This window comes from Anomaloglossus baeobatrachus, chromosome 4, assembly GCF_048569485.1.
Source record: "Anomaloglossus baeobatrachus isolate aAnoBae1 chromosome 4, aAnoBae1.hap1, whole genome shotgun sequence".
Taxonomy (NCBI): Eukaryota; Metazoa; Chordata; class Amphibia; order Anura; family Aromobatidae; genus Anomaloglossus; species Anomaloglossus baeobatrachus.
This window is the reverse complement of record NC_134356.1, coordinates 106389017-106414307: the sequence shown is the minus strand read 5'-3', so window position 1 is coordinate 106414307 and position 25291 is coordinate 106389017. Positions and strand designations below refer to the sequence as shown.

Below are 25291 nucleotides of genomic sequence, written 5' to 3'. Positions count from 1 at the left end.
TGCCCGCGGCTTCCTATGATCTCAAGGGTTCTCAAGATGGACCAAGGCAAGCGATAGATCGGGAGTGACCCAGGCGAGCATAGTTTCACATATTTTACTCATCTCCTCGCAAATGCCCCGTGGCCCCTTCCAGACCGCAAAATTCTTCCGTGTCGGGGCCCCTCTATTCTACCAGGGCTCAGAAGTCCCAAGTTACATAGCCTCATCAGGGGATCCCGGATGCTGGCTCGTCAGGACGGTGGGCAAGATGATGGCAGATATTGAAGAGGGCCGGGAATCAAGTTTCCTTGAAGATTTTATTTCATCGTTCACTAGAAATGTGGGACCTGAATCCAGTGATGGGTTCGCTCAAGGTTCCCCTTTTTTCCCTGCTACCACCTGTTTTGATAGGTGGGCTCCTCATGGCCATCGGGTTGTTACAGACGGCATCAGGGCGGTCAGCCCTCTCGTCGTTTTTTCCCCATTTTCCGGCTCCGCCAACAGGACAAGGGGGGGCTCCAGCCAGAACCTTTCGTTTCTGTCCAAGACACCTCGCTGTTCCTTCCAGCAGAGGACTTTGGGTTTCGGTCTTTCGGCTCTAGGCTCCTCTCCCAGCCACAAAGGGGCATAGTTCGTTCCAGGGCTAGTGCGAGCCCTCAGTTTTTCGTGTCTGCAGGACACCATCTTTCGGTTACGCCGGTCGTCAATACATTCTTTCACCCTTGCCCAAGAAGCGTGTGCCGGCGCCAAGGGCCAGAATTTCACATGGAGCTTTTCCTCCATAGGTGTAGACTATCGCATGAAGGACGGACTTCCGCCGCGGTCTACCGGGCAAGGGGGCACCCTTGAAAGATTGGACTCCAGTCGTAGATCGACCAGGTCCCCTGGTCCGCCACCCGCTCTAGCTGGCATACCTTGACTATTTTCTACCAGGTTCACACCCGAGCTTGGCAGAGGCCAGTCTTGGCGTAGGGTTTGCGGGTGGCATTGGCACACCTGTTGCAACATTAGGCGCTTGTAGGTCTGGGTCAAGCCCACTCCGGTGATGGTTTTTCTTCCCACCCAGGGACTGCTTTTGGACGTCCCATGGTCCTGTGTCCCCCAATGAAACGATAGAGAAAGAAGGATTTTTGTGTACTCACCGTAAAATCTCTTTCTCTGAGTCTTCATTGGGGGACACAGCACCCACCCTGCTTGTGTTTTTTGTTATATAGGACATGCCTGTTGCCCCAGTGCCTGTTTTCCCAGGTCACTGGTCACACGAATGATCGTCATAGTTTCTTACCTTGTTTTATTCAGGATTGTTTGGTTCTCCTCCTACTGCTTGTGCACTAAACTGATTGAGCCCGCCTCCGGCTCAGGGGTTATACTGCTGGGGAGGAGCTAACTTTTTCTGTTTACTTAGTGTCAGCCTCCTAGTGACAGCAGCATAACCCATGGTCCTGTGTCCCCCAATGAAGACTCAGAGAAAGAGATTTTACGGTGAGTACACAAAAATCCTTCTTTTACAGCTTCTGCCTTCTGTATACACAGTGCTGAAGAAGCACTGTGTATACAATATTTGGAAGTACTAAACGCTCATCCTCCTAGACGCAATGGTGCTGTGATTCCTGCATCTAGGGAGGGAGCAGGGGCTTCTGAGTCCTGAGAGACCCAGTTGGCTCCATTGTTCAGACACATCATACACGGTATGGCAGCACAATGTGATTAATGAATGCATGAGCTCCAATATTGCTATAAACCTTAAAAATGTAAAATACTTACTATAGTTAGCTAATTTTGTTCACGTGCAAAAGCCATCCAACCAAGTCGAGGTGTACTTTTAATATGGATGGTCCCTAAACGCTCTTGTCCTACCTCTCCATGTGCCAAAACAGCCTCAACCGAATGGGGAGAATGAGGAATGAAAATTTAAACCAGACATAGCTCACAACTAAAATCTTGTGCAAGAAAGATAAGTTGATCCCTGGTGGGAGCCACAACCCCCAATATATACTACAAAAAAAGAAAAAAATAGAAAATAATTGGGTTGTCCACTACTAGGACATCCCCTTCTGATTCAACATGTTATCCCAGGTAAAATTATAAAGACTAGAGTAACCTCCCATACTGGTGCTGTTCGAGCGGTAACACAGCTCGTGGTGCAGGGGCTCACATGGGGTTGTGATGTCACGCGAGCCCCACATCCAATCAGAGCCAGCTTCCTTCTCCTTCCCTTCAGACCAGATGAACAATCAACAGGAAGTGAGCGCTGTAGCGTTTTGTTCCGAAGGCAGAAAGAAGGAAGCGGTGGCTGATTGGATGAGTGGCACGCGTGGTATCATAAACCCATGTGGGGGAAAAAAAATTGCATTCAAGTGGCTTCCAAATCTCTACAGTCTATTTGCTTGCTTTAAGCTGCATGGTTTTCAGAACATGCTCATTTGAAGTACAGATGATGGCGGTGAAAGGGTGAGCAACTGTCTCCTCTGATTGTTCTGATCAGTCCAATAATATCATGCAGCAGCTTTCCTCAGAATTAAAGGGTCTCTGTCAGCACAGAATGACTCTTCAAACCAAGTACAGGCGCTTGTGCATCATGGTGGAGCCAAACATTTACGGTATATACACCTTTCCACAATATTGTTTTCCCTCAATTTTTGGCTTCATAGCGCTAGAGAAGGGAGGAGATAGATGGAAAACAAGCAGGTGGGAAGGTGTACTTAAATGATTGGCCCTGATATTTTACAACAGACAACCCTACAATATCACACCCACACCCCCCTCCCCTCCAACCAAAATCCCACCACAGAAGTTCTGCCATCACTATATACCCCCAAAATCCCACCACAGGGAGGCATCCTGGTCCCCCAAGCATTGTAAGCCTTTTTAAACCCCACCACAGGTAGTCCGATCTCAGTATAGACACCCCTTCCACCCTCCAAATCTCTCCACCCTTTTACCCTGATGCGGTGAATGAGAGCTAAAGATGGGGAGCGTGCATCACATTTCTCCCTGACTGCCAGCCACTTCGTCAACCGGAAATGACATCACACCTACCGGAAGCCCATACATACTAGCATCTACCATTTGTACTGAGCACCGCAGCCTGTTTGGCGCATGCGCAGTACAAACTGTCGGAAAGTGTGAAACCAAATCATGGACGATGCTTTTTTTTTTTCTTTGTCTGATACTATGGACAGCAGGGATTTGCAGGCAACCCAGCTCATGGGCCACAAAATGATGTGGCGGGCCAGATTTTCCCTAGTACATTTTTGGCTTTTTCAGTGTGCAACTGTTTGCATTTATAGTTACTATGTTCTTTCAGTTAGCACCTGTTCACATTTGTTGGATGTGCGGGTCAGTTTTTTGATATTTCTAGATTTGGCCCTCAAGTCTGGAGTTTGAAACCTTCACCACTGAATTCTTACATGGCGGCATGCATTGCAGCCTTCAGTTGTAGGCATATATTGTAAAATCCCAATGTGTTCCTCTAACAGAAGGCTCAAACTGTATGTAGTCAGAATTTTAGATTCCTGGTTCTTGCACTCTGTCCTGTGCTGCTCTCTGGGACGGGCACAGACATTACGATCTACATTGAGGTGGCTATTTCCAGTTTGCAAAGTAGGCCACAGTGCTGATAAATGGGGAAGACTTGTGGATTGTCTGGCATGTTTATATGGGCATAGCTACAGTATGTTATAGGGAAGTCTATGTAATAGTCAAAATCATATTAAATATGTGTCAAGTGGTGGCGCGCCAAGACCTCTCCTCTGAGAAGCCGGACTATCCTGTAGTTTTCACAATGGTGTTTTCTGGTATTGTAATGTGAAGCTTCACTCCCGGTCAGTGATGTGCTAACTTTTCTTCTTTAGCCTCGGTGGAGGAACTTTCCTTGGTCTCTGCAGCTTACTGACCGGATGTGAAAGCTTTGAAGAAGCTCTGGAGATGGCAGCGTCTGGAGAAAGTACGAATGCTGACAAGCTGGTGCGAGACATCTATGGAGGAGATTATGAAAGATTTGGGCTTCCTGGATGGGCAGTAGCATCAAGGTAAGGGTGTTGTGTTTTTAATGTTAGGAATACTAAACTACGTTGGTTGCAATTCATGTTTCAATATTTTTAATGACCAAGCACAAAAATTATTTTTAATGCTAAAATTTTAAAACTACATGATCTCACATTATCATTTTTTTTTCTAATTGTTAAATAAGCCCTGCCATGACAGTGATGTTGTTTTTTTCTTTTTTCTCATTAACCACTTTACGACCTTTTGCCATATAGTCTGTCCCTTTTTAATTTGGCCAAGCCTGTATAATTCCTTGCACGTGTCGGCTGGTCTGTTCAAGGGAACCTTTCAGGTCCAATATGCACGCAGACCCACACTGCGTATTCATTAGCATGTTAGCAGGCCTACAGGGACGTACTAACATGCTAATAGAGCCAACTAGCAAGGGAAGCAGCGCCCTTGGGACTAGTCCCCAAGCTCATTAGCATACGATAAAAGATCTTTAGAAATATTTTTTCTAAAGATGCCTTTACCTATGCTAGTGTATACAGGGACAGTTAGGCAGGGATCAGAAATATGCACCCAGAACTGCTCGTGGTTCTGGGTGCATATTGGACCTGACAGGTTCCCTTTAAATTCCAGTGTCAATTTCTGAGTGCCGGCACTCACAGGAGATCAGCATTTCTGCTGATCAGAGGGATGCTGAAGCAGCGCTCTGTACAACAGATTGGGTTGTGTCAGCTCTAAGTCACCTAAAGGGCACTTTACACGCAGCGATATCGCTAGCGAGCGTACCCGCCCCCGTTGGTTGTGCATCACGGGCAAATCGCTGCCTGTGGCGCGCAACATCCGGAGAACCGCCTCCTTTCTAAGGGGACGGTTCGTGCGGTGTCACAGCGGCGTCACTAAGCGGCCGCCCAATAGAAGCGGAGGGGCGGAGATGAGCAGGATGAACATCCCACCTACCTCCTTCCTCATTTCGGGCGGCCGCAGGTAAGGTGATGTTCCTCGTTCCTGCGGTGTCACATGTAGCGATGTGTGTTGCCGCAGGAATGACGAACAACATCGTACCTGCAACAGCAACGATAATCGGGAAAGGAACGACGCGTCAACGATCAACGATTAGGTAAGTAATTTTGATCGTTAACGGTCGTTCGTGCATTTCATACGCAACGGCATCACTAACGAGGCCGGATGTGCGTCACGAATTCCATGACCCCCAATGACATCTCGTTAGCGATGTCGTTGCGTGTAAAGCGGCCTTTAGGCTATGTACGCACAAGACTCTGTACCTGCGGATTTTGCCGCGGAAAACTTGTGGATTTATCTGGATTTCCTAGATAAATCTCCAGGTTTTAGCAAGTACAGACACTCCCCATGTTATCCTATGGGACATGGGGAGTGCTGTGTCCATGCTGCGGTATGTGCGGCTGCAGAACATGCTGTGGATGTCCCACAGCCGCACATAACTGCATGTCCATTATTCCTGTGGAATTACCTGCGGATGTCCCGCTTCTTACGCAGGTAAGTCGCACGAATGTCCACAGGTTTTCCACAGATATTTCCGGGGAGCTGCTGCGGGAAACCTGCAAATATATCCGCAGGTACATAGTCCCATGGGCACGTAGCCTAAGGAGACCGGTAAAATCAGTGAAAAGTCTTTTGAAGAAAAAAAAATTGAAATCACCCCTCTTTTTCCCCATTGAAATATAAAACCATTACAAAAAAATACACATATTTGTTATCGCCACGTTCAGAAATGCCCGGTCTATCAAAATTATAAAATCAATTAATCTGATCAGTAAAGTTGAAGAAGAAAAAAAAAAAAATCAAACCCTCAAAATTATATTTTTTTGGGTTGCCACCAAAACTGCAATAATAGGCGATCAAGACATGGCATTTATCCAAAAACTGTATAATTAAAAATGTCAGTTTAGCATTACACCTTTTAACTAATTTTTATTCATCGTTCCTTATGGGAGACCCAGACCATGGGTGTATAGCTTCTGCCTCCGGAGGACACACAAAGTACTACACTCAAACGTGTAGCTCCTCCCTCCTAGCATATACACCCCCTGGTAGCCAGTCCTAGCCAGTTTCAATGCTTTGTGTTCAGGAGGTCACACACACACATGCAATCTCTGATTTTTGATTTTTGATTTTTTGGATTTCAAAGATTTGGAAGAAAAGCGGGTCCAGTCTGGACTCCCGGCATGTCCCTTCTCACCCCACTGTGTCGGCGGTGCTGTTAAGGTTGAATTTACAAGGCTGGAGCCTTCACATGCCGCGCTCCTTCACATCCTCTGAGAGGCTCTGGGTTGAAGTGGGAGCCATCACGGTTCTCACTGCTTTGCAGGAGACCGGTCTCCATCCGCAGCCCTTTCAGGATTCTGCCGGATGGAGCGCTCACCTCCCAGGGACCTGGCACCTGCGTCTCACAAGCTAAGTACTGAGACGTTTTTACCACAGAAAGTGGTCTTTCCAGGGGTCCCTTGTACTTATTTATTGGGGAGAGTGTGTTATTTGACTGTGTTAACATTTCCGGCCGGTTCTCCAGTTTTCACTGGAGAACCGCGCCGATGGTGCCTGCACGCTGGCCGCATGTTTAAATCTAGGCCCCGGCTTCGCCTGAGGCCTAGTTTTGGTTTCACTGCCCCTGCATGTTAGTCATGCAGTGGGACAGTGCGGCTCCGCCCAGCGGCTGTTCAGCACAGGGAACGGACACTCCTCACTGAGGAAAGATTCCCTCCCCTGTATACCTCATTTGCCCGCTCTCAGAGTAGGCCCCGCCCCCTCTCCTCGCTCCGGTCGCCATTTTCTCAGCGTTCTCAATGTCTGCATAGGCACAGAGATACCACATTGTGACAAATGGGGGCCTGGGCTGGGGGACTGGAGGGCACAGAAATGTATGTTAAACGGTCTGGCAAGCCACAACCTCCGGTTGTGCAGCTGCTTATATTCTCTGTTTATATACTCTGCTGGGGGTCATTCTGGACAGAGCCCCCACTTCTGCAGCATGTCTCACATCAGAGCAAGGCTGCAAGGCTGTTCTTAATATGCACTGCATGTAGACTCGTACTGCCTGTACCGAGCACATAAACACAGTGGTCCCTCAGCCTGGAGGCTCATCAGTGGTCCCTCCAGCTGCTCCGGCTCCAGTGGTGCTGAGCATGCATTAGCCCCCTTCTCAGGGCGCTTCTGCTGCTACGGCTCGCTCAGCAAAGCTCTCAGAGGACTCTTCATCTGGTCTCAGACCCCGTCCTCCTAAAATGGAGACGCAGGGTCCCCTGTCCTTCCCCGTCCCGCAGCTCTGATTCACGAGCTGACTCACTGGACGAGGAGGATGTCTTTACTAGGGGCTCGGACGCTACTTCATGTACCATTGATCTGTCCAAAGGTGATGCAGATGCTAATGATTTGATTGCGTCCATTATATTTGTACTGGACCTCAATCCGCCTGTATCAAGGGAGTATCCCCCTCTGGCAGAACGGCATCAGTATACCTTAAAGAGAACAAAGAGTGTGTTCCTTAACCACTCCAGTTTTCAGCCCACTGTGACCAAGCCCAGAGCCTGTCCTGACAGACGCTCCCAAAGCGTGGTTCTGATGACTGTTTCTCCCTTCCACCAGAGGTGGTCAAGGAGTGGGCTCATTCACCAAGGGTGGTCCCTCCGGTGTCTAGTCTTTCAGCCCGGATAGTTGTATCAGTGGCTGACGGCACCTCTCTAAGGATCCCACTGTACATTAATTCTGTACTGGACCTCAATCCGCCAGTATCAGAGGAGCAACCCTCTCTGGCAAAAAGGCACCAGTTTACCTTGCCTAAGAGAACAAGGAGTGTGTTCCTTAACCACTCCAGTTTTCAGGCCACTGTGACCAAGCCCAGGGTCTGCTCTGGCAAACGCTTCCCAAAGCGTGGTTCTGATGACAGTTTTCCCCTTCCACCAGAGGTGGTCAGGGAGTGGGCTCATTCACCAAAGGTGGTCCCTCCGGTGTTTAGACTCAGCCCGGACCGTTGTATCAGTGGCTGATGGCTCCTCACTTACGGTTTTGCTGTCCGCCAGGTTGTCCTTCTGGCCAAATCTGTATGGAGGCGGCAGGGGCCTCGTTCTCCCCAGCTTTTGCAGCAGTGCGGGCTTTCAAAGCCATCTCTGCTTCTCTAGAGGAGATGCATTCCCTCACAGGGACTCTATGCCCGAAATGGTTGCCTTAACTTCCAGACTTCAGTCTTTTCATCCTATGCCATGTCTGCCATGCTGGAGACTCTCACCGCACTGCGGTGGCCTCGGCTATTTTCCTCGCTATCCGCAGGCTCCTGTGGCTTCGGAAGTGGAAGGCGGATGCTTCTAAAGAAGTTCCTTGCTGGGCTCCCTTTTGCTGGGACCAGACTATTCGGGAACAACTGGATGAAATTATTAAGGAAGCTCTTGGCGGGAAGAGTCCTTCCATGCCACAAACCTAAACCAGGAAACCTGTGCAGGGCAGGAATCAGTCGAGGTTTCGTTCTTTTCGTTCCTCCATCTGATCGTTCTCTAAGCCCTCGGCCTCGTCCACTAGCTCAGCCAAGGATCGTAAACCCAAATGGCGCACGAAGCCGCGTCCTCAGAGGACCGCAGGAGATGCTGCCACTAAGTCAGCCTCCTCCTGGCTATCTGGCCACGCCAGCAACGTCCTTGGTCGGTGGCAGGCTCTCCCACTTTGGCGACGTATGGTTTTAACACGTCTCCGATCAGTGGGTGCAAGATATCATCTCCCACGGCTACAGGATAGAATTCTATCCAGCCCGCCAAACAGATTTTTTCTGTCAACTCCCCCCTGCTCCAAGGCCGCCGCCTTCTCACAGGCTGTGGCATTCTTGCAGGCCACCGGAGTAATTGTACCGGTTCCCGACTGGGAACGGTTCTGAGATTTCTGCTTAAATCTATTCCTAGTACCCGAAGAGGGCGGTGCCTTCCGACCTGGATCTCAAGCTTCTCAAGCATGTTCAGGTGCGGCATTTTCGCATGGAGTCTCTGCGATCAATCAATGACCCAAGGAGATTCCCTAGCATCCATCGACATCAGAGATGCCTATCTGCATGTGCCAATCGCAGTTTCACACCAGCGTTGGCTACGTTTTGCAATCAGAGTGGTCCAATTCGTGGCTCTTCCCTTGGGGTTAGCCACGGCCCCTCGAGTATTCTCAAGGTCGGGGCAGCTGTGATTGCGGTCCTGCACCTCTAGGGGTTGGCAGTGATCTTTTTGTCCTGGACAGCCTTCTAGTCTGGGCTTCATCCAGTGCAGACTGTTAGCGGAGTGCCTCGCTCACTCTCGCCACTCTAACCAATTCGGGTGGTTTGTCATTCTGTCCAAGTCCACTCTGACTTCGACCCAGAAGTTCACATACCCAGGGACGCAATTCGAGACTCTGTCGGCACTTGTGAAGCTGCCCTTAGTCAAACAGCAGTCCCTCCGCTGGCGGTCGACGTCGTTCCATCAGGCACCTAATACAGGTGCTGGATCAGATGGTGGTGTCAATGGAAGCGATTCCCTTGCCCAGTTCCATCTGCGTCCTCTGCGGCTGGATATTTTCCGCTGTTGGAACAAGCGGACTTCCTCCTTCCACGGGGTGGTGGCTTCGCCACAGACCAGGGGCTCGTTTCAGTGGTGGCTTCGGCCCCTCTGTCTCAGGGACGCTCCTTCCTGGCCCCGTCCCGGGTGATCCTCACCAAGATGCTAGTCTATCTGGCTGGAGAGCAGTATATCTCCACCATGGAGCGCAGGGCACTTAGACTCGGTCCGAATCAGCCCTCTGGATCAATGTGCTGGAAATCAGAGCTGTGTTTCTAGCTCTCTAAGCCTTTCACCACCTGTTGGCGGCCAGGCACATTCGAGTCCAGTCAGACAACGCTACAGCGTTTGCCTAAATCAACCTCCAGGGCGGGACACTCAGCCGCCTGGCAATGTTGGAGGTTCATCGCATTCTTCAGTGGACGGAGGACTCCTAGTCCACCATATCCGCAGCCCACATCCCAGACGTGGAAAACTGGGAGGCAGATTGTCTCAGCCGTCAAACCGTGGCTCCACGATCCTCAGGTTTTTGCGTCAGACGAACTGGTTCAAGTTTGGTCCCAGCTTCGTCTGTCTTACGTGTTTCACCCTCTAGTTCTTGCCCAGAGTCCTGCGCAAGATCAGAAAGGAGGGCCGTCGGGTCATTCTCATTACTCCAGACTGACCCAGGCAAGCTTGGTACCCTGACCTGCTCCGTCTGTCCGTAGAGGTGCCATGGCATCTCCCGGACTGTCCAGATCTTCTCTCACGAGGTCCGTCTTTCCGCCAGAGCCTGCGGCTCTCAGATTGACGGCGTGGCTTTTGAGTCCTGGATCTTGACGATTTCTGGTATCCCTCCTGAAGTCATCTCCACTATGACTCGAGCTCGGAAGTATCCTTTGGCCTTTTGGCCTTGCCGACCCTCCTGTCCCTTCTACAGTCCGGTCTGCAGCTAGGACTATCCCTCAATTCCCTTAAGGGACAGGTCTCGGCTCTGTCAGTGTTGTGCCAGCGGTGTATCGCCTGGCTGGCTCAGGTGCGCTCCTTCATGCAGGGCGCATCTCACATCATTCCGCCTTATCGGCGGCCTTTGGAGCCCTGGGACCTTAATCCGGTCCTCACGGCTTCCGGAAACCCCCCTTTGAGCCTCTTAGGGAGGTTTCTTTGTTTCGTCTTTCACAGAAAGTGGTCTTTCTAGTGGCCATAACTTCCCTCAAGAGAGTCTCTGTTTTGGCTGCACTCTCTTCGGAGTCCCCCCTTTTTTGTTTTTTCATCAAGACAAGGTGGTTCTCCGTCCGACTCCGGACTTTCTCCCTAAGGTGGTTGCTGCTTCCACCTTAACCGGGGCATTTTCCCTGCCTTCCTTTTGTCCGGCTCCTGTTCATCGCTTTGAAAAGGCGTTGCATACTCTGGATCTGGTGCGGGCGCTCCGGATCTATGTGTCTCGCACCGCTGTTCTTAGGCGGTGCACCTCTCTTTTGTGCTGACCACTGGTCAGCGTAAGGGCCTCTCGGCATCTAAGCCGACCCTGGCTCGTTGGTTTAGGTCGGCCATTTCCGATACCTACCAGTGTACTCAAGTGCCTCTCCCGCCGGGGATCAAGGCACACTTGACCAGAGCTGTCGGTGTCTCTTAGGCTTTCAGGCCCAGGCTACGGCTCAGCAGGTCTGTCAGACTGCCACTTGGACTAGTCTACATACCTTTTCGAAGCACTACCAAGTGCATGCTCATGCTTCGGCAGATGCGAGCTTGGGCAGACGCATCCTTCAGGCGGCTGTCGCCCATTTGTGAAGTTAGGTTTCGCCTACTTCTCAGTTTTCTGTTTATTCCCACCCATGGACTGCTTTGGAACGTCCCATGGTCTGGGTCTCCCATAAGGAACGATGAAGAAAAAGAGAATTTTGTTACTTACCGTAAATTCTTTTTCTTATAGTTCCGACATGGGAGACCCAGCACCCTCCCTGTTGCCTGTTGGCAGGTTTCTTGTTCCGTGTGTTATCACCGGCTGTTGTTGTAGACAGAGGTTCCGGTTGTTCCGGGTTTTGCTCTGTCTCTACTTGTGGGTGGATGTCCTCCTTCAGCTTTTGCACTAAACTGGCTAGGACTGGCTACCAGGGGGTGTATATGCTAGGAGGGAGGAGCTACACGTTTGAGTGTAGTACTTTGTGTGTCCTCCGGAGGCAGAAGCTATACACCCATGGTCTGGGTCTCCCATGTCGGAACTATAAGAAAAAGAGTTTACGGTAAGTAACAAAATTCTCTTTTTTACTCGCATTAGCTGTATGAGGGCTTTTTTGCTCTTTTTGTGAGATGAGCGGTTTTACTTTGCACATAGGGTGACATCATTTAGTGGCTTGCACCAGTTTTCTGACCGACTTAAAGTATTCGTTTCTTGCACTTATACTTGTGACTTTTTGTTGCTTTCACAGTGTTTCCACCCCTTTTGTAACAAAAAAAAAGTGGGCAGAGTTTTGTAGTAGGTCACAGAGTCACTAAATAGACCTTATTATAATTTAGGTCACAATCTGATCTAACTTATAGAGCAAACATCGGGCAGAGTGTTGCACTTTGCAGCCGTAGATTTGTTTTTCTGCAACATCAGCTAATATGCAACTCATTTATTAAGGGTCCAATGTTTCTTTATGAATTATTTGCATTTTTCCCTGCTTCTAAAGCCCGCTTTACACACTGCAATGTATCTTACAATGTGTCGTCGGGGTCACGTCGTAAGTGACGCACATCCGGCATCGTAAGGTACATTGTAGTGTGTAACAGATACGTGCGATTGCGATTGAACGTTAAAATGTTAATCGCATACACATCGTACCTTTCTCTAGAATTGCACGTCAGATTGTTCATCGTACCCGGGGTAGCACACATTGCAGTGTGTGACACCCCGGGAACGATGAACAGATCTTGCCTACGTCCTGCGGCTCCTGGCCCACAATCTGGAAGGAAGGAGGTGGACGGGATGTTTACGTCCCGCTCAGCTCCGCCCCTCCACTTCTATTGGCCGGCTGCCGCGTGACGTTGATGTGACGCCGAACGTCCCTCCCACTCCAGGAAGTGGACGTTCGCCGCCCACATCGAGGTCGTATGGAAGGTAAGTACGTGTGACAAGGTTTAATCGTTTGTGCGGCACGTTCAACAAATTGAACATGCCACACATACGATGGGGGCGTTGCAAATTGCATACGATATCGTATGCGAGATTGCAACGTATAAAGCAGGCTTAAGATTCCGGTAATTGTCGCCCATAGTGTGTAGTTTTATTAAAGGTAACCTGTCATCAGATTTGGGGCCTATAAGCTGCGGCCACCACCAGTGGTCTCTTTTATATACAGCGTTCTAACATGCTGTATATAAGAGCCCAGACCGCTGTCTAGAATATAAAAATAACTTTATAATACTTACCTAAATGGTTGGTGCGGTGTAGGTGGGTCAGATGTGTGTCTCTGTTCTCCGGTGTCGGCACCTTCTCTTTCGGCCATCTTTGTCCTGTTTCTGAAGGCCGGGTGCATGATGCGTCCTAAGTCATGCACATGCGTCGGCATTAAGGTCCAGCTCATGCGCACTGCAATACTATGAGCTGCCCTGCTTAGGGCAGATCAAAGTGCGCCTGCGCAAGACCTCAATGCTGGCCTGTGTGCATGATGTAGGACGCGTCATGCACCGTGGGCTTCAGAAGAAGGACGACAAAGATGGCCAAAAGAGGAGGCGCCGCACTCGACAACGTAGACCCGCATCTGACCCAACTACACTGCACCGACTGTTTAGGTGAGTATTATAAAGTATTATAAAGTGATTTTTACTTTCTACTTTCTGGTAGAATGCTGTATATAAGAGCCCACTTGTGGTGGCCTCAGCTTACAGTGACCAAATCTGGTCACAGGTTTCCTTTAATGTTTATTAGAATTTACTATGGATAAACGTGGTATTTTATAACACTATGTTCTCCAACCTAATTTATTAAGTTTTCGCCAATGACCTGACAAAATTGTTGTCTTTTTTTCTTTTTTCCCAGCTTTGGAAACATGATTTACAAAGATAAACGAGAATCGGTCAGTAAAGAAGATCTGGCTCGTGCTACATTAGTGACCATAACCAATAACATTGGCTCCATAGCCCGGATGTGCGCTGTGAACGAGGTAAGCTTGGCATTTTACGTAGACAGACACCCATGGTGGTAGTTGTAGAGTCGCCACTGCTGGGCAGCCATTGTGATCCTGTCACCTGGTGATGAGGTTCCTTATACGTGATAACTTCTGTCCTTGCTATAATAAAATCCGCTGCCTGGTGACTTTGTGATGGTCCTGAGCTTCTAATCAAAAGCCGATCTATGGATGGGATTAGACAAAAGCTTGTATTCAGCCCTCTGTACCTACTACACTGCAGTCATGGATCATAGCTGAGGCCAAATGTGGTTGAGCTATAAGAGTGGAGAAAATAAACAGCAGGTTCCTGTCGGCTAAGGTATTATTTTCTCCAGTGCCTTCTGTTCTCCTTTAGCTTGGTGAGGATATACAGGACTTTTTCTGGGTTTGTTTCTTATGTGCTGTTCTGCCCGGCGCTAATCTCTGCTGGCACTCACCTCTCTTGCCGGGCATTCAGGGGCTCCCTCTGATGTCACATTGACAGGGCAGTAGCTTCTTTTTCCAAGCTGTGGGAAGACGGCGGTCAACAGAGGTGCCCGGAAAACCAAGAGCTGCTCTGTAGACACGTGGCAGCTGAATTGCCGACACTTGGTACAAAAGGCAGTTAGTTACCTCCATTAAAAACTAAAAAGCAGGAATCAGGTAGTTTCTAATTACATAGTACTAAAAAAAATCCTAGATAACCCTTTCAGGCTATGATCAATGTCCGCGGCATAGTCCACTGTGACTTGAATAGAAGACCACAATTGGATACCTAAAGTAGTGTTTTTGTTTTTTTTCTTCTAATTTCATGTCATCTGCATCGCGGCAACGTATTGCTATATCCTTCGGCTTCTTTATAGTGCTGCCTTGTGGCATATGTATCAAGCAGCATTGTACAGGGCTATGAAGGCTGTAGGAGAATACATCAGGTCAAAAAGTGAAAGTGCTTAAAGAGTCTTTTTATTCCACACTACAAAGTCAGAAACACTGAAGAGAAGCATAAATAAGATTGTTGTAAAGTGAACCAAAATACTCTTGTGATGCCCAGCGCACAGATCTGCAAGTAATGGACTTCTATTATTATTATTATTATTATTATTATTATTATTATTATTATTATTATAGCACCACTCCAGCATTTTTTTTTTTTTTATTTTAATCGCTGGAGTGGTGCTTATATTTTTCCCTGCCCCTAGTCTTATACTCACCCTCTTATATTTTAACTTTTTATCAACGTTTGTCCCTGGCAGTGTGGTATGGAGTGCACCTGAGGTCACACTTCAATACAAGTCTATGAGAGCCTCGTTCTGACTCTCATAGATTTTCATTGTACACTTATGTTGTAACTTCTGCCTTCCGGACAATCATAAGTTGCTGCCACAAGAGGGCACCACTGGAGGGTGAGTATAAGACCGAGGCAGGGACCTTAGATTAAAAGCACCACTCCAGCTTTGAAAAAAAAATAAAAATGCTGCAGTGTTGCTTTAGAAAAAATGGTCCTGTGTGTAGATGTTGTTGCATACTTATTTAGGCACCCGCTGGTGTTTTTTTTTTCTTTCAGCGTGTTAGCCATACATACAAAGTAATTAAACTCCACTGCCTGGATCTCTTTGTACATGGGCAAAAGAGTTTATTGATTTTCGTGTGGCTCAGTGGTTAGCACTGCAGTCTTGCAAGGACAATATCTGCAAGGAGTTTGTATGTTCTCCCTGTGTTTTGCGTGGGTTTCCTCCGGGTTTTCCTGTTTCCTCACACACTCTAAAGACATACAAATAGGGAATTTAGATTGTGAGCCCCAATGGGGACAGTGTTTCTGATTATGTAAAGCGCTGCGGAATTTATGGTGCTATATAAGTGAATTATTATTATTATTTCTGCTATTGTATAGAACAAGCAATAGAATTCAATGCAAAAAAGCATCTCTTTTTTTTTTTTTTTTTTTTTTACCAGCCCTAGACAGATTAGATGGAAACTCTGATGGGGCAAAAAAAGAACACCAGGGGGCACCATACAACGTACGGAACAGCAATATTTAGATACAGGACCATTGGATGTATCCAACAGAAAACGGTGTTTCATAATCTAACAGATGTCGTATTCAAGCTTCAAACTTGTTCTATGAATGCAATGGTGTGTTTATGTGGAAAATGTATCTGTGTAAGATAAGCTTCCGGATAATACTGCAAAATTAAAGGGGTTGTCCTATTAAAGGGCTTCTCTGAGGCTGGCCGGATCCCTGCTTTCAGCATCAGAAGGTGCACAGCTCTGTCCAACGGAGCGACAATGGCACTGATCCAAATTGTTAATCTATCCTGAAATAAGCAAGACACAAACCCTTTCATCTCCTGCATCTATATATTTAATTTTTTTTCCCAGCCATTGCATTGAATTGGTTAAAGAGAACCAGTGCTGTTATTTTATATCCTATTTTTATGTTTTTATATATTTATTTATTTTTTTATATAATTTTGTTGTTTTTTTTTATCTTGTAGAAAATAAACAGAGTTGTTTTCGTTGGTAATTTTCTCCGGGTCAATACCCTCTCCATGAAATTGCTGGCATATGCATTGGACTACTGGTCGAATGGTCAACTGAAAGCGCTCTTTCTGGAACACGAGGTATGTCCCAAACAATCTGCGAGCACTTTAGAAAACACTCGATTGTTAATCTTTGATATTGGTGTATATATAATTAAGGTAAACCTGGTGTTTCTGTAATTGTACCATCATACATTAATACACCAAAAACCTTCAAATATACCAATGTTCCTGTAACGTGTTTTGTAATGCAATTTAAGAAAGTAAGAAATATTCGTGTAGTCTGGCTCTTAAGGGCACTTTACACGCAGCGACATCACTAGCGATGTCACTGCCGATCGCACCCACCCCCGTCGTTTGTGCGTCACGGGCAAATCGCTGCCCATGGCGCACAATATCGTTAGTCCTCGTCACACGGACTTACCTGCCTAGCGACGTCGCTGTGGCCGGCGAACCGCCTCCTTTCTATGGGGGCGGTTTGTGTGGCATCACAGCGACGTCACATGCCAGCCGTCCAATAGAAGCGGAGGGGCAGAGAGCAGCCAAAAGAAAGTGACGCCCACCTCGTTGCCGGAGGACGCAGGTAAGGTGTTGTTCCTGGGATGTCACACGTAGCGATGTGTGCTGCCTCAGGAATGACGAACAACCTGCATCCAGCACCATCAACGATATTTGAGATTAGAACGACGTGTCAACAATCAACGATTAGGTGAGTAATTTTGATCGTTAGCGGTCGTTCGTACGTTTCACACGCAACAATGTCGCTAACGAGGCCGGATGTGCGTCACGAATTCCGTGACCCCCAACGACATCTCGTTAGCGATGTCGTTGTGTGTAAAGCGGCCTTAACGCCTTTAAAGGGAACCCATCAGGTGCAGTATCCTCCCAGAGCCACAGTTCTGGGTGTATATTGCTAATCCCTGCCTAACTGTCCCTGTATCTAGTCGCATACATAAATATCTTTAGAAAAAGTATTTCTAAACATCCTTTATGATATGTTAATGAACGCAGGGACTAGTTGCAAGGGTGTTAGTTCCCTTGGCTAGTCGGCCCCTTTTAGCATGTAAGCACGTTCATGTGGACATGCTAACATGTTAATGAATGCGCAGCGTCAGAAGCATGGTGACTCTCACCACTCTACTGCCACTGCTGGTTTTCTGCTGTGTGCTTGATCAAAATTCCTCGACACCTCCAGTCCCTGACACTTCCGCTCATGCGCACTATGAAGCCAGGTGTATGCATCTCGACTTCAAACTGGTGTAGTGTGCATGACAGAAAGTCTGGGGACTTCTGTTCCATGCGCACTGAGCCGAAAACCAGCGGTGGCAGCAGAAAGGTGAGTGACTATGCTTTTGACGCTGCATATTCATTAGCATGTTAGCACACCCACATGCTAATGGAGCCGACTAGCCAAAAGAACTAACGCCCTTGCGACTAGTCCCCTCGCACATTAGCATATGATAAAATATCTTTAGAAATACTTTTTCTAAAGATCTCGTTATCTATGCTAGTGTATACAGGGGAGATTACCGTATTTTTCGGACCATAAGACGCACTTTTTTTCCCCCAAATGTTGGGGGAAAGTTGGGGGTGCGTCTTATGGTCTGACTATAGGGCTGCGGCTGGGAATGAGGGTGCTGCAGGTCATCGGGGGCACGAGCAGGCAGCAGCAGCGCCTGTTCGTGACCACGTGGGCCCGCTCATTACATATGCACGCCCATACTCCCGCCCATCTCTCAGCGCTGAAGCCGGCACTGACAGGTGGGCGGGAGGACGTGCGGGGACGCGCGCATAGCAAAGAGCCGGCCGCATGATCACCCCTGGCAATTACAGCCTGGAGTGATCATGTGCGGCTGTATTCACTGCCCCCCGCGCGTCATTACCAGCGCGGGGTGCAGTGAATCAGTGCACTCACCCGTCCCCGTGTGTGGAGCCGTCCCCCTGCTGCACGTGATGTCTTCCTGTCTGTGCCGGTCACCTGATCTGTGCTGAGCCGGTCAGCTGATCGGCACAGACAGGAAGACAGATGCAGCAGGGGAACGGCTCCACACACACAGATCAGCGTGCCAGAGAGGAAGATGTGATCGGTGCTGCAGGGAGTGAGGAAAAGGTGAGTATAAACGTTTATTTTTTTCTCTGTGCTATAGGATACAGGCCATATACCAGGATGGTATATGAGCACGATGGGGGCATATAGCAGGATGGGAGTATATGAGCAGGCAGGATGGGGGGTATGTGAACAGGCTGGATGGGGGGGTATGTGAACAGGCTGGATGGGGGGGGTATGTGAACAGGCTGGATGGGGGGGTATGTGAACAGGCTGGATGGGGGGGTATGTGAACAGGCTGGATGGGGGGGGTATGTGAACAGGCTGGATGGGGGGGGTATGTGAACAGGCTGGATGGGGGGGGTATGTGAACAGGCTGGATGGGGGGGGTATGTGAACAGGCTGGATGGGGGGGTATGTGAACAGGCTGGATGGGGGGGTATGTGAACAGGCTGGATGGGGGGGTATGTGAACAGGCTGGATGGGGGGGGTATGTGAACAGGCTGGATGGGGGGGTATGTGAACAGGCTGGATGGGGGGGTATGTGAACAGGCTGGATGGGGGGGTATGTGAACAGGCTGGATGGGGGGTATGTGAACAGGCTGGATGGGGGGGTATGTGAACAGGCTGGATGGGGGGTATGTGAACAGGCTGGATGGGGGGGTATGTGAACAGGCTGGATGGGGGGGTATGTGAACAGGCTGGATGGGGGGGTATGTGAACAGGCTGGATGGGGGGGGTATGTGAACAGGCTGGATGGGGGGGTATGTGAACAGGCTGGATGGGGGGGGTATGTGAACAGGCTGGATGGGGGGGGGTATGTGAACAGGCTGGATGGGGGGGGGGTATGTGAACAGGCTGGATGGGGGGGTATGTGAACAGGCTGGATGGGGGGGTATGTGAACAGGCTGGATGGGGGGGGGGTATGTGAACAGGCTGGATGGGGGGGGGTATGTGAACAGGCTGGATGGGGGGGTATGTGAACAGGCTGGATGGGAAGGTATGTGAACAGGATGGATGGGGGTTTATAGCAGGATCATATACAAGGCAGGAGGATCATTACCAGGATGGGGTACCTTAGTAGAGAATTTGGGGACATTACCCCCATAACAGTGTCAGCAGCAGATCCTCGCCCCATAACAGTGTGTCATGACCACATTTTTTGCTTAAAGTTTTATTTTCCCATTTTCCTCCTCTAAAACCAGGGTGCGTCTTATAGTCCGGTGCGTCTTATAGTCCGAAAAATACGCAGGGATTAGCAATATACACCCAGATCTGCTCCTGGCATATTGGACCTGACAGGTTCACTTTAAATGTTCCAGAATGTGTCTATAGAAAAAGGTTAGAATCCATTTTCAATGTTGGATAAAGAAAAATGGACAAGAGTCAAGATCTTAGTGACTTTAGCAAGGGAAAATTAGGCCAGCTAGATATCTGAACAGGTCTTGTGAGGTGTCCACAATAAGCAGTCATTGGTACCTTCCAAAGTGGTCCAATGAAGGATAACCAGTAAACTTTCAACAGGGTCAAGTCTTCTGGGGTATGTCTGTACCAGCTGTGCACATCTAGAGGCTGACATTTATGCCCATTTTTTTTTGCAAAACAGCTGTAGCCCAGTGAGATTGGATAGAGAGTGACTGAACAGCAATTTTCACAATGGGATTTAGGTCTGGACTGTGACTGGGCTATTCACACATGAATGTGCTTTGATGTAAACCATCCATTATAGAGCACTGGCAGGATGTTTAGGGTGCTTATCCTGCTGGAAAATGAACCTATGCCCCAATCGCACGTTTTCTGCAGCCTCTAACAGATTGACCTGATTTTTGCTCCATCCTTTTCCCTATCAATTCTGACCAGCTTCTCTGCCTCTGCTGAAGAGAATAATTATCTGAGCAGAGCACCTTCTTCCACATAGCTGTGTTCCCTACATGGCTTTTTCCAAACTTCTTATAGCTTGCTTTCAAAAATTTTTTTTCTTGCCACTCTTCCATAAAGACCAGACTTGTGAAGACTAATATTAGTCCTGTGGACAGAATCTCCCACCTGAACTGTGGATCCCATTGTAGCTCCTCCAGAGTGACTATGTCCCTCTTGGCTGTTTCTTTAATTAGTGCTTTTCCTGCTTGGGATGTCAGTTGAGGTAGATGGCCATTTCGTGGTAGGTTTGCAGTTGTGCCCCATGAAATGTTCACAGCATCGGCTATTTTTTTTTTTTTTTTTTTTTTATAACATAACCCCGCTTTACTCTTTTTGACAACTTTATCCCTGACCTGTCTGGTAGGTGCGTTGTTTTTCATGATACTATTTGACCTCAAGCAAACCTCTGAGGCTTCCATAGAACATCTGTAGTTATACTGAGAATAAATTACACACAGGTGGGCTCAATTTACTGATTAGGTGACTTACTTTTTACTTAAGATGATCCGACTACAGGGGCTGAATACATATGCACGTCACAATTTTCAGATTTATATTTTTAAAATATTTAGAAACCATGAATCTTTTCCTTTATGCTTCACAAATACTTGCTACTTTGTGTTGATATATCACTTAAAATCTGAATAAAATACATTTAAAGGGAACTTGTCGCCAGATTGGCCTATAAACTGCGGCCACCACCAGTGGGCTCGTATACACAGCATTCTAACATACTCTATAGAAGAGCCCAGGCCGCTGTGCAGAATGTAAAAAACACTTTATAATACTCACCTAAACCGGTCGCTGCGGTGGATGTGGGTCAAATGGGCGTCTTTGTCCTCCGGTGGCGGCGCCTCCTCTTTCAGCCATCTTTGTCCTCCATCTTCTGAAGCCGCTGTGCATGATGCGTTCGATGTCATCCACACTCGCTGGTGCTCAGGTCCTGAGCAGGCGCACCTTGATCTGCCCTGAGCAGGGCAGATCCAAGTATTGTAGTGCGCATGCGTGGGATCGGCAAGTGTGTATGACGTAGACACATCATGCACACAGGCTTCAAAAGATGGAGGACAAAGATGGCCGAAAGAGGAGGCACTGCCACCGGAGGACAAAGTCGCCCATTTGAGCCACATCCACCACAGCAACCGGTTTATGTGAGTATTATAAAGTGTTGTTTATGTTCTACACAGCGTTCTGGGCTCTTATATACAGCATGTTAGAATGTGTATATAAGAGCCCACTGGGGGTGGCCGCAGCTTATAAGCCAAAAAACTGGTGGCAGGTTCCCTTTTAAGGCGGGCTTTGCACGTTGCGACATCGCAAGCCGATGCTGCGATGTCGCACGCGATAGTCTCCGCCCCGTCGCAGCAGCGATATCTTGTGAAAGCTGGCGTAGCGAAAATTATCGCTATGCCAGCTTCACATGCACTCACCTGCCCTGCGAACGTCGCTCTGGCCGGCAACCCGCCTCCTTATTAAGGGGGCGGGTCGTGCGGCGTCACTGCAACGTCACACGGCAGGCGGCCAATAGGAGCGGATGGGCAGAGATGAGCAGGATGTAAACATCCCGCCCACCTCCTTCCTTCCGCATAGCCGACGGAAGCCGCAGTGACGCAGGTAGGAGAGATGTTCCTCGCTCCTGCGACTTCACACACAGCAATGTGTGCTGCTGCAGGAGCGAGGAACAACATCGGACCGTCGCGTCAGCGTAATCATGGATTACGCTGACGCTGCACCGATGATACGATTACGACGATTTTGCGCTCGTTAATCGTATCATCTAGGCTTTACACACTACGATGTCGCATGCGATGCCGGATATGCGTCACTTTCAATTTGACCCCACCGACATCGCACCTGCGATGTCGTAGTGTGCAAAGCCTGCCTAACTCTAGAACGCGCAACCATAGAAATCAACCATAGAAAACTAGTAACCTAGCAGGCCTGCAAGGCCCCAGGTATGCGGTCTAGGGTTAAGTTTCAAGGCACTGTAGATAGAAATATACAAGTTCTTGTAAGTAAATCAGTCATACTCCTTTTAGAAAGAATTGCTATGGTTTTGCTTGTACATCTTTCCATTTTACAGTCCTTTTACTTGTGTTTTTTCTCTTTTCCTTCCAGGGCTATTTTGGTGCAGTTGGTGCTCTTCTAGGATTGCTGAATTTCTCCTGAGACGTCTTGCTTTTTTTTAGGTCCTAAGACTAATTCTTTGGAATGATTTATCTTGTTTGATGAGTGGGTATAAATGTACTAAAATTATACAAAATGTCGATCTTTTTTCCTTAATTAGGAAATGTACAATTAAGTGCTGAACATTGAGACCAATTTGGAAGCCATGTTCATGTTGGGGACCTCCACATCTGAATATAGAGCCAGTATTATGTATATAAACGGGAATATTTGAGCACATACTGTACGGCATTGACTAGCTTTACGGGCAGCAAATTGGTCTTTTCAACTTGATTGGTCTGCATTCATCATTCAGCCTGTATTACAAATGACATTTACCTTGCACCAGAGGCATTTACTGTACTTACCGTAGCATTGTGCACATATTCATACAGTCATTCCTCCTGAATGGAATTGTTTTTGTGGCTTCTCATATTTAAGGGGCAGCGTTTGAATATAGTCTAATTATAATTCTAAATATTTTTGGGGGGGGGGTTTCTTGTAAATATAATGTACTTACTTTTTTGTTATGCCTTAATAGAGTGGAGCAATAAAATTTGCAGGGTGTTGGTCCAGTGGCCATCAAACCAGGGCACTGCGAACTTCCTGGGCTCTCGCTGGCTCTTCTTTTGATTAGTACGCCACAATGATGTCATTATGGAGTGGTATGACACACGCAGATATCCCAGGGGCCTAATAATCAGAAGAGTCAGGAGGATGTTGCTGATAGCAGGAGGTTCACTGTTTTCTGGCTTCTACAAACTATTGATATGGCCACTGGACTAGGATCCTGCAGATCTTTTTGCTCAACTTTGCTTCACAATGTTGACCAATAGCCAGTTTTCCCAGTAGCTAACACTGCTTTAAAACTAGTTCTGTCCTTGATGTATTCCAAGCCATTGCTGTGGATACTGGTGCAATTACCTGTAATTAGTGTGCTCCTTAAAGGGACTCTTGTCAGCAGGTTTCTGCAACATAATCTGAAGACCGCATTCTGCAAGAGTTAAGGGTGCTTTACACGCTGCGACATCGCTAGCGATCTCGTTAGCGATGTGACACGCCAGATCGCAGATGCGATCTGATCGCACATGTGACCGACGCAAAAAAAACCCACGACTTATGTGCGATCTCGGCAGGTCGCATCTACGATCTGGCGTGTCACATCGCTAACGAGATCGCTAGCGATGTCCAGCATGTAAAGCACTCTTTAAAACAGAGATTTCCGTCTTTTGTCTGTTATCTCAGTTTTTTTGTTTGTTTCTTTCCCTTCTATGTTAGCTTAAGCCTGTTATCTTTATCATTAGTGGGTCTCAGCAGCATGTGAGCTCTAATCCGACTCCACCCCCTTCTGTGATTAGCAGCTTTTGTCTATGGAAAGCCTGGTGAGGGTGGGGACAGGTCTCTCAGCTCTGCTACATACAAAATCTAAAATCTTTCACTGTCAGAACAGCTGCACACAGAAATATGTGCTACATCGCTGATCTCAGGGCCTCTATGCCTACATCATGCTGCTCTCAGATGAGGTAGCAAAAACCTGCTGACAGATTCCCTTTAAATCTTCTGTTTGAGACCAGAATTACCTATCCGGTTTATATGCTGTCCAGTATTTGTCTTGGGGAAAAACTGTTAACCCTGTTGATTCCTATTAGATTGTAATTACATAACATATCATATTTCAGTGTTTTGATTGTACACTGGACTTTTGAACCTTTAAAATGTTCTTTTGTGTAACCTGTTGCCTTATGCATTGCTGAGGATTAGGGCCTGCACATGTCACTAATACCTTCCTTCAGATGCAGTTTACTACTTTTCAAATGACTAAATGATTGGAGGGAGAAATATAATGTGCAGATGACAATTCATGACTGGTGATAAATATTTGATATCTGCGGGTCATTGTATAAAACATTCCCAGGATCATACTGAACTATTCCAGGCATTAGAAAGTTGCAAAGACAAATGTGAGACAAAAAAAAATCTAGGAACGAAAGACTTTCAGCATCGGCCTTTCTCTTCTACTGCACTGAACGTTGCCTTCTTCTAGTGCCGGTATTCCAACAATATCTGAGAAAAGAACCAATTTCCATATCTGAGAATTGTGTGCATCGCCTAATGCCGTGGGTCATGTAAATTCTGGTACTTGACTGGAGATGTGCCATTCATTATGAACCTTTTCACTAATAATACATTATGAATAGATGAACAGAACTGGCACAAACCATTGCTGCTAACAGATTTACTGTGAATCCAAAGATATTTTTGTGCATGTAAAATGGAACACGTATAAATAAGAAATGTCCCTCTCTATGTATGTTGATATCTCTGACCGGTCATCCCTTTACATTCTGTACAAAGTATAGAGATTTTTGTGCCAATAATTGGGGATGTGTATGCGTTTGTCAGTAATTGGGCATCTTATAAGAGGTCACAAGCTGGGCCGAAATTAAAATATATTTATCGGGAATTGGTCAAAACGATCCAAACCTCAAACTCTTTTCCATAAGAGATCAACATGACCATATAATGTCATCTGCAAAATTTGAACACAAATGAGACTAAAGTGCTCTGGGTATAATGAGAGCACTTCACCAAGCCTCTTCCTTCCCAGGCATTATTCCCTGCTCAGTCTTCCCTCTGCATGACTTACGGCTTGCTGGTTACACATTGTCAAGCAGAAGAATGTGGGGCTGGGCAGGGGAACAGAGGCTTGGGAAGTGTTGTGCTCATGCCCAGAACACTTAAAGGGAACCTGTCAGGTCTAGTGTTGAGCAAGTAGTTAACTATTCGTACTCGCTATGCTATTAGCGAGTACTGTCTGCTACTCGCATATTCGTTACGAGTAGCGGGCGCAATGTAAGTCGATAGGAAATACTCGCTAAGTAGCGAGTAACCCGAAAGCTGTACTTTTCGTGGGAGTAGCCAATAGTACGGCTTTCAGGTTACTCGCTACTTAGCGAGTATTTCCCATTATTAACTTACATTGGGCCCGCT

The 25291-nt window shown here is 47.6% G+C and overlaps 1 protein-coding gene across 1 annotated transcript in view; it reads left to right on the top strand.

Annotated features, from left to right (window-relative positions):
* PANK3 (pantothenate kinase 3) overlaps window positions 1-25086 on the top strand; it is a 45017-nt gene extending 19931 nt beyond the window's left edge. The window contains exons 5-8 of the mRNA XM_075342289.1: window positions 3834-4010; window positions 13519-13642; window positions 16123-16248; window positions 22253-25086. Coding sequence (XP_075198404.1) covers window positions 3834-4010; window positions 13519-13642; window positions 16123-16248; window positions 22253-22303 — 478 coding nt within the window. The 3' untranslated portion in view covers window positions 22304-25086. The remainder of the gene's footprint in view (window positions 1-3833; window positions 4011-13518; window positions 13643-16122; window positions 16249-22252) is intronic.
* Window positions 25087-25291: the final 205 nt, after the last annotated feature.